General features: G+C 41.6%; 1 protein-coding gene across 1 annotated transcript; it reads right to left on the bottom strand.

Moving 5' to 3' along the window:
• Positions 1 to 5,791: 5,791 nt before the first annotated feature.
• On the bottom strand, positions 5,792 to 13,624 carry LOC112104329 (histone-lysine N-methyltransferase SETMAR). Its single transcript, XM_024196630.3, has 2 exons — positions 13,213 to 13,624; positions 5,792 to 8,367 (listed from the first exon to the last, which is right to left on the bottom strand). Exons 1-2 carry the CDS (start codon positions 13,405 to 13,407, stop codon positions 7,549 to 7,551), a joined length of 1,014 nt encoding a protein of 337 aa, XP_024052398.1. The 5' UTR covers positions 13,408 to 13,624; the 3' UTR covers positions 5,792 to 7,548.
• Between the last annotated feature and the right edge of the window lie 1,189 nt (positions 13,625 to 14,813).

The following is a 14,813-nucleotide window of genomic DNA, read 5'->3' as shown; positions in this document are numbered from 1 at the left end:
TCTCTGTATAATGGGGTCCTCAAAACCATAGATGAACATTACTGCACTAAGGGTTGGAATCCAAACTCTTGGCCTTTTGAGGTGTTTGGATTTGATCCATTATTAAAGTCCACATTGAACGGTGAATTGGCAGATCAGATTTTGTAGAGGGCCTAATCCTAGGAGGAACAGGCTTTATTTGGACAGATTGATAGGATTTATAACACAAAGTCTTCAGAAATCTTACTTATTGGATATTTACCATTTGAAAACCTTACATGCAATTCATAGGATTAGACTGAAAACTCTGTAGCAGTTGTTAAGTAGAGATGCAGCTGATGGAGAATGCACTTTAATCTTTTTTCAGTCTTCGAGAGAGAGAGCGAGCATTCTAGTAGCCTTTATTCAATCAAGGAAGGCAGCTGCAGTGCTGTGGTACAGCAAAGATGTATGTTTTTGTCATTTAACACTTACTTGTCATAAAAGTTATTGGGACCAAATGCCAATGTACTACTTTGATAGTGGTATAGCAAATTCTTTAGTTTTGAATCTTTTGAAAGTACAGTAACTCCTCGCTTAATGTTGTAGTTATGTTCCTGAAAAATGCGACTTTAAGCGAATCCAATTTCCCCATAAGAATTAATGTAAATGGGGGGTTAGGTTCCAGGGAAATTTTTTTCACCAGACAAGAGACTATATGTTTAAAAGTATACTATGTGTATATATAAATAGTTTAATACTGTACACAGCAATGATGATTGTGAAGCTTGGTTGAGGTGGTGGAGTCAGAGGGTGGGATATTTCCCAGGGACTGCCTTACTGCTAAATGATGAACTAGCACTTGGCTGAGCCCTCAAGGGTTAACACATTGTTAACACAATGTAGCCTCACACTCTACAAGGCAGCACTAATGGAGGGAGGGGAGACAGCATGGTAGACAGAGACACACACCTTGTGTGTGTGTGTGTGTGTGTGTGTGTGTGTGTGTGTGTGTGAGAGAGAGATGAGCATTGTCCCTTTAAGTACAGTGACCCCATTCTAAGTACATTGCCTTTTTAAGTAGATCAGCAAGTTGAGACTGCAGCTGTTGGCAGCAAGCTCCCTCCATCCTGAGCCCTGTTGTGTGTCTCTTCTCTCCCCCCCCCCCCACACCGCTCTATGGAGATGGAGTAGGCAAGAGCAGGGGGGAGGGGGACACCCTACATTAGCCCTCCTCCTTTCTCCCCTCTTCCCCCTCCCCCCCCCCAAGCAAGCAGGAGGCTCCGGGGAGCAGCTCCAAGGCAGAGGGGAGGAGCAGCACATGGCGGGGGGGGGGGGGACAACTGAATTGCTGGCAATTGATAGCCTGCTGGGCGGCTGCCACACAGGGAACTTAGAGGAGCAGGGAGCTGATGGGTGGGGGGGGGGCAGGAGGGCTGCTGGTCCACCCTGGTTCCAAGCCCCCACCAGCTAGCGCCAACGGGCTGCTCTTTCTGCAAGCAGTGGACAAAGCAGGCAACTGCCAAACAACGTTGTAAGGGAGCATTGCGCAATTTTAAACAAGCATGTTCGCTAATTGATCAGCAACGTAACAATGAAACAACGTTAACCGGAATGACTTTAAGTGAGGAGTTACTGTACATATATCTCGAGTCTCTTGGTCACTCTCACCAGAAACAAAGATCAACTGTCCAGGACTAAAAGAGGAAAAAAAATACAATTACATGTGCTCTGGTTCAGTGCCAATAATGCAGATTTGATATGGCGGTAATGCATTTTGAATTTACACTTTCCCAAGTACTTGGAGCCTTGCCAAATATATTCACAACAAGAGAATAATTGGAAGCCGTGCAATTGATCTTGAAAGCCCATCTAATCTTAAGGGATGAAAATACAGTGCTATGAGAATATTATAGAAGTTGTTTACAGTGAGGAATAGGAGGTAGATTGGACTTTCTTTTAATTTGGATGTTCAAATATACCAGCTAAAAAGTGATAGGCATGATGCCATTTTAGGAGAAAAAGAAAGACTTCTCTGCACCAAAAAGTAGAGCTTGAAGTCTTATTAAGTGCTGTGTTTTTTTTAATATTTAGATGAAACCATATTACAGACGAGGATACAGAATCTGTGGAACTTCTCCTGAGATGTAGATTTTTCCTAAGAGAAATCCAAACCTTATTCAACTAAGAGATTAAGGTATTAATCACTGTTACCAGAGTGCCAGTCATGAGCAAAACCATAAGTTCAAAATCTAAGAACAGAGCTTTTAGGGTTAACATACCTATAGAAATGACAAAAGTGAATCATTAGATATGATCTCTAATCTATCTCTAGCTTCAGTTGTAATTCTAATCACATGTAAAACCCACTTAAGTCATTCTCCACAACCAAAGTTAGGAGATATGCTTATAGAATAGGGTGAGACTAAGGTGAAAATCCAGCAGTGAAATGTGTGTGAAGACAGTCCAGCAAAGAGCAATCAAATTCCCTTGGCCCCTCATCAGCATCAAGTAATGATTCAGTTCCAAAACAAAGTCGTCATAAGAAAAATAAAGCATCACTGTTGGTTTATGGAAGTTAATGTATCTCTCCTCAGATAGGTAGCTTGTAGTACATGTACTATGCACAAATGTTATGAATATAGGCTATCAAATTGTGGAGAGGAAACACACCCAGGGCTAGTTGAGCATGCACAGAGCATTTAGTTTACTGCTTAATATGTTCATGAATTACATCAAAGACTTATCTACATCTTTCTTCTTGAAGGTGGGGAAAACTCAAAACCAAATGCCTTCTGTTTTAAAGCATCCATGCTCCCGTTAATTTCATCTTATTTAGCAAGTAATATATCTGATAGACAACATTACAGAAAGCCAATCTGATCAAGGAGAGCAATCTACATATTTTCCGTAACTGCAGCTTTATACATCAATCCTCAACTGTATGGAAAATAAACTAGAGTGATTAGTTCATATTACTAGACTGTTGTGTACACACAGTTCCCCACAAAACAGAAAAGCTCTACTATGCCTACAAAGGCCTTTTTTTTTTTTTTTTTTTTTTAAATTGGGAAGTGGTCCCCTCCCAGAAAAGGATTATTAGCTAAAGTAATGGGATCTAATGCTGATAAGGAAAAACAATGGAGACATGTAACAAATAAAATGAAAGGACACTTCCTCTGTCTGCTATATCACATTTACTGAACTAGTGCTCTGGAACAGGCAGTGGTTGCACTGTTATGATAAGATTAGGCAGCTCCTTAGTCTTTCCGTTGTGGCACATGGTTTTCCCAAACTTGGCCTGCCAAGTAAGACAGCAATGTGCAAAAGCAAAAACACCCCTTGCCACACACACAATAAACACATGCCGACTGGGAACTATAGCAACACCCTTGTACGTTTTGTTTCATTGTCTTGGATGCAGCTAGCAAGAGAGCCAGTAGTGGCTACTGAATGGGAAAAATGATCACATTGTTTCTTCTGTTTGGGGCCTGACTTCTGGCAATAGGGTGCTCTCTGACAACACTTGAAGCCTTACGCTTGGGTATCCTTGGCTGAAAGGCACTTTAGAAATGCAAAAATACGTTCATTCAACTTCTAGTTAGGATAGAAGATACATTCATGTCACTTACAGCTACACTGGTAAAACTTATGATTTGGGGACTTTATTTTTAATATTGTTTAAAAAGTTGAAACAATGTAATACCAATAGGATCTTTTGGTCTTAGGCATTCGATTTTTTTTTTAATCCTACCTCGTCTTGGATGTCTTCTGTGCATTACTCCAAACTTTGCATAAAAATGTGATCCTAGCACAAGATCTAATTGTCTTTCTTTGACAGAAGTGAAATTGTAGGTGGCTTCATTGGGCTTTAGGGAGGGTGTGGGTTGTCAAAATGGGAAACTAGGGAAAGACTGGCACCTCAGTAACAGTGAGCAAAACCAAAGCTCTTCCCTTTCCAAGATGGGTGGATGAGATACTCCTTTTGCAAACTAACAGCTGGAAAACAGTGAAGGTGCATTTTGTCACTGGTGGTGCTATTTGGCCAACACCCTTCAGAAAAACAAGGGTAGCAAATTAGAATGTGTATTTAAAGTAACTGTTTAGGTGCTGACTGCTCCAACAGGACAAGTAGTATGATTGGAAATACATACTCCTTACAAACTTAAAAGTACAATAGTGTCTCACTCAGCAGCATGGGACATAAAAACAAAAAATTAAACAGACACAGAACTACCTTTTAATAACATCTACCCTTAAGGAAAGAACACTAAGTATTTGGCACAAGTGGCCCCCTCACTGCTTGTTTCTCAGATGTCCAGGACTTTACAGGAACAGATTGTGAAGGGTGTTGTCACTGACCATCTTTTCCAGTTAGAAAAGTAGCAGCATGTGGAACTGGAACTAGTTTCATAGAATTGTATTCCTTATCCTACTGTGAAATGTTTGCATGGTGTGGAACCATTCACGCCATCCTCTTACTGCTGAAAATCAAAATGTGAATGTGCAATATTGCTTCTGAGTCACTGCAGTAAACAGTAGCCACCTTGCTGAAGGTGCTCCACCATTGCAATACTTTACCAGCAAGTACTCCAAAGTACCTGAATAAAGCAGATTTGTTTACAAAGTTAGTGGACAGACATGTACGTTTTGAACACTTTGTGATATTTAATAAACACAATGTACAGTGAATTATGATAACATGAGCTACTCAGTAAGTTGAACAAGACAGTAAGTGAGCCACAGACTACATATTGTACTACAGAAAGCATACATTGAAATAATTTTTATGGACTGAATGGATCTTTCTGTGTTGTAAAATGCAGGTTTAGATTTTTTTTTTTTTAATTAAATTTGATCCACTGGCAACTGACCCATCCATCCTGGTCTCAAAAACTGACTTTAATTGATTAATCTATGTTGTACCACCTCACCACCCAACAGCACGACAAAACATTAAAAATAAGCTAGTCCAGCAGTCAGAACTAAGCAATGCATAGATGAATCTACTTGCCTTTCAAATTTTACCGCAAAGGTAGTGTCCGTTTCCCAGTGGTATGATCTTAGGGGGGAAACACTGGAAACTGGGGGTAGAAGATAGTAGAGGAACACTAAATCTTTAAACTAGCCCGACTGAAGCAGACTGGACTTAAAGCATGCTACAACTGAAGACAGTATGGAATTACAGGAAAGGAGTGAGAGACCCTTTTCCTTTTCTAAACTAGGGTATGTGAGTAACTCTACCCCGATTGGGGCCTAACTGCTGAAAAGGAACAAAGTATGGTCTTTTCCTGGGCTCTAAAACATCTTCCATGTTCTACATTTTCAACCCTTCCATCTGGAATGTCCAGTTAAGATCAGTTTTAGCATGGGGCAAGAGTGGTTCTTTTGTGCAGATGCCTCATGCATAAAAATGTTAATCTCAAAATTAAAGAAATAGATAGATAGAAATTCAATTGGAATATCCCACTTACTTACAATAAGATTCCCTCTGCCCCTCCCCCCCCCAAAAATGGAAGTGCTAAGTGATTGTGCATTTCATCTCTTGGGATAGGTGAGTTGGTTGCCACCTTTTCAGCCCTTTACTTACTCAGGACGGCAACAAATAGGAAGTTTCTCTTACGTAGACCTCCACCATACACCGCTAGCAGAAGCAATCATTTCTAAGGGAGAAAGAGAGGAGGTACTCTGACACCATCAAATGGTTATGGACTGATGAAAATCAGTAACAGCACTAGTGGATTGTTTTTGTGACAGTCACTTGTCCACAACAACTGGCCTAAAACTAGCAACTTTCTTAACTCGTACTGCTAAACATTTTGTATAAAGTGTAGCCATTACTTTATGTATCTTCTAAGCACCACTATCCCTCCTATCTGCAATGGCAAAACTCTGCTTCCCTGTTCCTTATAACCAGAGGCAGAAACCAATTTGGTTTGAGAGGAAAAAAAGAGGCTAACAATAAAACATCTGACTGCATAAAAAATGCTTGAAAGGACTAATATTAAACAAAACAAAACCCCCTCTTCTCTCTACCATCTGTTGAACAGTGCAGAAACAGATGCTTGTTCGTAAAGGTGTTGTATATTAGCATCTACCACTTCCGTCTGTTTTGCCAGACACACAGGTAGTGTATTGTGCTACTCCACAGAATGGAATTTGGATTTTCTGCCCACTCCCTCAGTTATTTTGCCAACATCAGTTGGAAGCATCACTGAGGTGATGCATGCTATTTCGAAGGGATGACTATACATCTACATTGGTGCCCTCTTGTGGCTAACTGAGCCTATGCCTTGAGATGGAGCCAGTTCAGAAAAAAAATTAGAATGATCACAGAGAAGGCCTGGGGTACAGAGTCCATTTCAGGGAACAGAGGAGAAAATGCAACGTCAAGTGTTCATGGAACGGAATTAGCTCCCTACCCAGTTACAGTCAAGAGGGGTAAGTAGGAAGAGCTGGCAAAAGATGGGGAGGAGGGAATGCATTTTACTTAATATTTTTCTGTAAAAGTTGGTCATGAAATAGGAGGGGCTCAGCTATAGCTATAAATGACTCTTAATTTTCAAACCGGCTCCAGAACAGGCAAGGAATTCATGTTTTAAATAGTTTTAGTTTGCAGGAGCTATTAATGCACACAGTTTAAAACAACAAAAACGGGTGCCACCTTTGTAAATGCCACTGTTAATTTGCACCTGTCACCTTGATTTTTTCTCAAGCTTTAATTCTCAAGTGATTTTTTCCCTTATCTAACTCATCTCCCCAAATTCCCACTTTTCTGCACCTACCATTCTAATTCAATCTGTTTCTATGTACCTCACTGTCCATTGAAACAGGCCTTATCAAAATCTTTGAGCTGTGGCAAGTTATCCTAAGCTTTCTTGTTTTAACAGGAAAGGGTTAGCTGTGGCAGCAGGTCACCTATTTAGCTATCTCTTGTATCATCCACCTGGAATCAAGTTAAGAGTACAGGAGATTGTTCAGCGTGTTATTTGAGGATATTGTCAGGAACTCTGTCTTGGCTTTTGTCCAAGGCTGACTCTAACAGTCAGAGCAGTAAGGCAGATTGCAATCTCCTCTCCCGAAAACAGCATTTTCCCCTTTTGAATATACTATCTAACATACTCATCTGCAGCACTTTACACCTGCCTTAGCTTCTGTTTATTTTGCACCATCAGTGCCTCTGCTTTGACTTCTCCTTCACCTATGTGTTAAGTATTAACCCTTACTGAGATGTAAGGTTATGGGTTCAGTGTCCTGAGCGTACTGTGAAATGTACAGATGAAGGCCAAATGCCTCTAACTGTGTAAGATTATAGTGTACATAACAATTACTTCCTACACTTTGCCTGTAGTCCTAATTAGTCATTTAACTTTTCACCTGAAGCTAAGTGGAATGGCATTTCCCATTTCCCCCTCCCACATCATGCCATTATACTTCTACCCTTGCTGTAGCTGTTGGTGTGTGTATATGTGGGGAGGGGGACCTATGGTTATTTTTTTGGGTGGCGGGGCAAAGGAATCTCATTCAATTTTTGTCTAGGCACATCTGACAATAGATGCTATATTCACTGATGTCAATCTTTTTGAATCCTTATGCACAGCTGTTTCCTTGAGAAACTTTGCCAAAAGTTTGTTTGCCTGGTATATAGCACAGAGAGCTATCATACGGTAAAAAACCAACACATGATTTAGCACCACAGTAACAGGGTTTTTTCATTACATCATCTTCCTCCAACATTTCCTGCTCTCTTTTGATTAGCGGTACGTTAAGAAATCTTCCAGAATAATCATATGAAAGTTCTTCTCCAGCAGAGATAGCAGCAGCAGCAAAAAGTGCCAGTTTGGGCACCAGTGAGTCAATTCGGACAGGAACCATAAATAAATTTGGCTCACAAGAATGGTTCAGGAACCTGCCTACATTTCCTGTATTCATAGGATCAACAAATGTCTCTATTATCTGTCCATCATACAAGTGTTCCCTCACAGCTATAATATAGTTTGAATCCTCTGGTGTCTGTGCCTGTATTCTTCTACATGCCTCACGGAAGCATAGAACTTCACCAGCATATTCACACACAAATCTTCCTTTAGGTATGAACTCCAGTGTGCGGAGACCCCACCCCTTCTTAACAGTCTTGAACACCTCAAGTCTGAATTGTAAACCCCTCTGAATAACCCTGTTTTGACAGAACTCACCACAACGGCACATGGCATTGCATTCAAAAATAGGCCTAGTATAGTCCACTTCACTTCCTATGTATTTGATGCATGAATTGTTATAGTTTTCACCATGGCGAAGACACGAACAAGTGTTGGCCACGCAGGAAGCAGTAAGACAATTACATCCTGGAAAAGTGATTTCAGAAGGGTCAGTGTCTTCTCCTGCTCCCGCCACGTGCTCTGGGCTATACTGCAAAGAGATGATCACAAATTAAAATCATTTTGATAACTATACTCCCCTTCACAGAGACAAGCACAACTTTTCTCATTTAAAATAAAGGGGCCAGATTTTCAAAAGAACTTGACCTCCAGGAGCTTCCAGTGAGACTAATGGATAGTGGACACTTTTGAAAACCTGGCCCCCCAAAAAGCACATACTAATCAGGTCACTACAATATTACATTCTTGAGATCTGTGTCCTGTAAAGACGGGGGGAAAATTAATACACCTTATTTTTTTGTTTAACATCTCCCAGGTGCCTAATAGTGATAACTGCCTTTCAAATGATCACTGTTCTTCAAGCATCTGGAATGCAAATTAATAGCTCCTAGAAACTTTTCAAATTTCGTCTTTACAGAGGTTTCAAAGTTTTGCCATTTAAAGTTAGAAACCAAAAGCTCTTTTTATCTATGCTGATTGTGATGATGGGTCTGTTGTGAAAGCAGAAATGTGTTTTAGTTTAGTTTCAGTACTCAGCTGCATCTGTGCAATTCCTAACAATAGCATTACCGGTTACTGTATTTTTATGTGTCTTTTTAAAAAAGTGAACATGACATGAAAGAAGTAATTAACAGTGCTGGAGCTGTAAGTCCTTGATCATGGAACAGATGCAGTGACAACGCTGGCTTCCCTTACACTGCCCCACCACTGTATCTCAACCCTGGCCCAAGAGAACCCAGTCCTCTCAGAATAAGAAGGCAGTTCAGTCTCCATCATCTTTCATTTCTTGGCCTATCAATAGGGCCCTACCAAATTCACGGTCCACATTGGTCAATTTCACCGTCACGCGATTTTTAAAATTGTAAATTTCATGGTGTTACAATTGTAGGGGTCCTGACCCATAAAGGAGTTGTAGAGGGGGTCACGGTACTGCTGCCCTTATTTCTGCATGGCTGCTGGTGGAGGCTCTGCCTTCAGAGCAGCTGGAGAGCGGCGGCTGCTGGCCAGAAGCCCAGCTCTGAAGGCAAAGCCACTGCCAGCAGCAGCACAGAAGTAAGGATGGCATGGTATAGTATTGCCATCCTTACTTCTGCACTGCTGCCTGCAGAAGTGGGCTCTCAGTCAGCAGCCGCCACTCTCCAGCCACCCATCTCTGAAGACAGCTCAGAAGTAAGGGTAGCAGTACTGCGACCCCCCTAAAATAACCTTGTGACCCCCCTGCAATTCCCTTTTGGGTGAGGATCCCCAATTTGAGAAATGCTGGTCTCCCCTGTGAAATCTGTATAGAAAAGCACACTAAAGACCAGATTTCACAGTCCGTGATGCATTTTTCATGGCCAGGAATTTGGTAGGGCCCTACCTTTCAGATAAGACTGCCCACAGGAAGACAATTGTGATGTAGACTTCGAAATGGATCCAGAAAAATCTCTTCCTGGATATATGCCAAAATCTGGAAACAATTACTTTTTTTAAAAAACTTGAAGATGGGTGTCTAGGTGAATTAGCTAGGAGAGGCGGGGGTGGGCAATTAAAAACAGCTTTATATTTTTTCATTCTAATTCTTATTTGCTAATTATGTAGATGAATGCTTTTGAAACCAATTTTTAAAATGCAAATCCTAGTCCACATGGATTTAAGGAGAATATGCAGAGTGCTACATTAATTATTTAATTCCTAAAAACAGCCCACTGGATAAACTAGAGATGAATTCTCACCAGCCCCCACAAAACTAATGCATCTAATTGTATCTTGAGTGACCAGACATGAGTTAATTATTTTGAGCAACAAAAGAATCCTTTAAAATAGAAAAGGCATGCAATATGCTACTATTTATTTACATAATAGACAGAAAGACAAGCAGATGGTGATGTTAATTTCCTAGTTAATCTACACATTGTGAGATTGAGTAAATTATTTAAACAGCATTACTATTTTATCAAACAAATACCTCTTAGGCCAATTCAAAAGCTCTCCTGTGAGAACTGTGTTTGACTTTGAAAATAATTTCTAGCCATCATTTTTATTTTTAATATTCATCATCCAAAAAGCTTTACATTTTGAGATGGTAGATACACCTCTACCCCGATATAACGCAACCCGATATAACATGAATTCGGATATAATGCAGTAAAGCAGCACACGGGGGGAAGGGGGCAGGGCTGCGCGCTCTGGCAGATCAAAGCAAGTTCGATATAACGCGGATTCACCTATAACACGGTAAGATTTTTTGGCTCTCGAGGACAGCATTATATCCAGGTAGAGGTGTATCTTGTTACATTGAGACCTGATCCTAGTGATTTAATTGTCACAAGAGGAAAGTCTGTGGCAGAGGCAGGTATCTAAGTGTTCAGAACTGTATAGTGATGTATCTGCAGAGAACAAAAATGAGTTGGTGATTGCATTTCAACCTGGTTACTACTGAAGGAAGGGACTTGGTTTAGTTCAGACAACACAAAGCTGGAATTCATGCTTTCAAAATTACGCAAATGCCCTTGGCAGGCCCAGGTTCACATCAGAGTGAATATTCATATGATGAAGGAAGGTGGTCAAAACTTTGCTAAATTTTGGAGTCAAACTATAGATATTTATAACAAGATACTCCAGAGGCATGTTTGTTTTCTTTATAATGTTCCATTTGAAGGAGGGGAGGGGAGCATATTATCCAGAAACCTGAAGTACATACTGTGATTAAAACATTACCGTGGCCTGTTATGTTAAATTCTGGATGCTCAGGAGCATACCGATTCATTCAGAGGTTTATTTTTCCTCAGTTAGCAGCTTGCTCAGCCTCTTGTATTTAAATCAGAGCAAGTTCTGAATCTTTCTAACATTCACTTATCTTTGATATTCCCTTATACACTAACTAGAAGTTTCTCTATTTCCCTAAAATTTCACAAGCCCACATCATTTAACATGAATGTAATGTTTAGTCCAATACATGGCTCCATTTTCATTAGGGGATTACAGGTTCTTAAATCCTATGAATCCACCACTTAATCAAAACCTAACTAGCCATACACCTCTGGGGAATTTGTTTTTAAGTCTCTATAAATAGTTTAGAAAAGAGATTGGATACATTAGGAGTTGGATCAGTTCATCCTTAGGATGAAAAGTGACTGTTAATGTTTCAAAACTTTCATATATTTTATTGTCTTAACCACCTCACACAGTATGGCACTCTAAAGTGCTTGTCAAGTTCTTTCTTTGATTCTGTTTTACTGAAGAAATAACTATAATCCCTCCTAGCAATGCACATGTTTTAATGGTTGGGCTATAAATCAACCTATGGCAATATATTTTATTTCTGGAGACCAGCAGGTGCGATATGGCTTTAAGATTAAAATCTGTAAAAACCGTCAGCAAGGAAAAAGGAGGTAGTACAATTGAAAACGTTTTGGAGAGAAGAGCTTTTCCATTAAAATCTGGGATGTTTCCTTTAAAAAAATTGTGCAAAATGTAATTTTTAACCTGAGACCAGCTGAAATTAGTGCTTTGATTCCCCATTATTCTATAAAGAGATAGCAGAAAAAAGATATACTAATGTTACTTTTTTAAAAGTAATGTTTGTTTCAACTATTTGCTTATTTACTGAGTCTTCCAGGTACAGGCTGTAAATCATGCTTTCTCATGCTTTTTTTTTTTTTTATGGCCAAGTGGCTGCTGGAAAGCAAAATAATGTAAATAGGTAAAAACACATGAGCAGGGCATCCAAATAGAGAATATTTTAAAATACATGTACTCAGCTCCATTCTACCTATTTTAAAAATCTTTTTAAAAATCTTTTTTGAACAGAAGTGGAAGAGCCAACCATGTTGGTGGGGTTTTATTTTTCCAAGTTACTGGAAATCAAACCATTTTATTCCTAGATATAAGATGTTGGAGCCTGGCTGGTCTCAGGATATTACAAACACAAGGTGTGTGGGTAATATCTTTTACTGGGCAACTTCTTGAAGTAGTCCAATAAATGATATCACTCACCCACCCTGTATCTCTAGATATAAGTGAGGATTTTCTAAGCCCTGATTTGTTTCAGAAGGGACACAGTAGAATGTTTACTCGTTCAGGGCCCCTATCCTACAACTACATGCACACAGTTCCCTACTAATAATAACCACATCCTGCCTGAGGATGCCAACGGGAATCTGGGTATAAAGTTTCAGGATTGAGGCAAACAATCAGAACTTCCTTTGCACCTATTAAAGATTTATGGAACACGGAAATGGTACCTGTTTGTACAAGCACCATTTTATACACTGCTTTCAAAGTTAAACGTGTATGTCCCTCACCCCAGCCAGGGACCGCATCTGTTTAATCGGATGCAGTTTGTGTGTGCGTGTGTTTGTTTATTTGTTTTTAGTACCAGCTGGACTTTCCTGCAAGGAGAGGGCTCTTGGCTAAGACCCTAGTGCCCTCTAATGCAATACAGCATATACTGCAGGAGGGGACTGGAACAAGACACAGCAGATCACACGGCCCCAGCGTGCTCCCCAATGATTCTAGCACCACGCAGTGTAGCATTCGGGCGAGCCCCGAGCTCGTTTCTGTGCATTCAGACTTGACAGCGTGTGGCGAGACCAGCAGGGCCCTGCTCATCCCAGCCATGGATCCTACCCCTGCACCTAGCGGGCTGGGCTCGTGGCTCCCCGCCCAGCGAGCCTGCAGGGCCAGAGCTCGGCCATAGGCACCAGCGAGCCGGGCCGCCTCTGAATCGGCAGCAGCGCTTCAGGCGCGCTCGGCTCCCAGGCTTCCCGGGGGATGCTCTGGACCCGCGCGGCCCAGGCCGACGCTCCTCGGTCTCTCAGGCGCGGCAGCTGCTTCTCCAGCCGCGGAGGCCAGCTCCTGCTCTGGGCCGGGCCGCGCGGCAGCCGCCGCCTACCTGGAAGGCCGGGGGTTCCTCGGACGGCGGCCACACCGACACGGGTAGGCTCTCCAGCCCCCGGCTCAGGTCCCGCTCCCGCGCGCGGGGAATCACCTCCATGCGTCCCTCCGCCAGCCGGGGCCTAGGCCCGGCTACTGTCGCCATGGCAACAAACCCCACTTCCCTCCACTCGGATTGGCGCCCAAGCGACATGTCCTTGTGTGATTGGACGAGATGAATGACATCACAGGCGGAGACCCGGAAGTGTGCGTTCTCTTAAAGGGACCACAGGTGGGGAGATAGACCGTGGGAGAGGGACTTTCCATCTGACCCACACAGGAAGAGATTTTTGTGTGCGTGTGAGCCACAGACACCTACACACATATAATGGCATTGTGTGTGAGACACAGGCATTCTCTCCGACACTGTGTGTGTGACAGAGACTCACCCACACAGTGGCATTGTGTGTGTCAGTCAGACACTCTCTCACACAATGACATTGTGCGCGTCAGACAGACACAGACTCACACACAATGACATTGTGCGTGTCAGACAGACACAGACTCTCTCACACACAGGCGATGACATTGTGTGTGTTGCCCCAGCACAATCTGACAGGGTGCTGTTGCACCCCGACGTAGTACTATTATTTTTGTTATGTCCCCTTCCTCTCCTAGGCCCTGTGAGGCTTTGTGAAATGACTGTATTTGTAAAGCATCTCAAGGAATCCAGCTGAGAGAGGCCACGTACTGTTACATCCACACAGCGTCCTATTGTGCCATGTCATGGGGACCTAAGCACTGGGACGGGGTGATGCGCCATTTGATCTCTGAGGGCAAATTGCTATAGATGGCCCTCTCATTAGCACACTGGGCAGAGGAGCTGTGACTGGCCATGGAACCAGAATTATCCCTCCATGCACTCAGGTCAAGGTTGGAGCACTTTGAGAAGGCTGCTGTCCTGTACTGCTGCACCTTGACATTGTTGCTATCCTGTTGCACCTAGTTGTGCAGATAAAAGCAAGCCTTGCTCTTGCAACTCCCTCCACATGGGTGACGACTGCACCTGCAGCTGCTTCAACTGCAGGGCTGAGTCCAAAGATCCAACAAGGCACTACCTTGTATAGGCACTACTGCTTATTACTTCGTTGGTTTTATAAAGCAGAATCTGTTGGAAATGCCACAGACTATTAGATGGGTTTTCCTAGAGCTAGTTGGGAAATGATTTTTTTCTACCACTATTTTTCACAGATTTTTTTTTTTTAATTTTCATTTTTTAATTCAAAATTTTCTGTGGAAAATGTTTGGTTTTCCATTTAAGTTGTTGGTTTAAAATTGAAATATTGGGTGGCTGGGTTGCCATTTTTTAGGGTTTCAAGTTTTTCAACAAAAACCTGAATGTTTTCACAAAACTTTCTTTTTTGTTGAAAAAAGCCATGTTCTGTCAAAAAATGTTTTGATAGAAATCTGTAACAAAAAAAAACTACAACTAGTAAAACATTCTTTGTTTTTATTGCTAATTTTTCTGTTACCGTTATTTGGTTTCAATGGATAATAGTTTTACATGAAACTTACCTTAATTTTTCCCTGGCAAAGTTGATTTACAAAGCAAATAAATAG

This window comes from Terrapene carolina, unplaced genomic scaffold, assembly GCF_002925995.2.
Source record: "Terrapene carolina triunguis isolate 2854851 unplaced genomic scaffold, T_m_triunguis-2.0 Scaffold89, whole genome shotgun sequence".
In the NCBI taxonomy this organism is placed as follows: Eukaryota; Metazoa; Chordata; order Testudines; family Emydidae; genus Terrapene; species Terrapene triunguis.
Note: the sequence above shows the minus strand (reverse complement) of the source record. Positions and strands in the feature narration are given on the sequence as shown.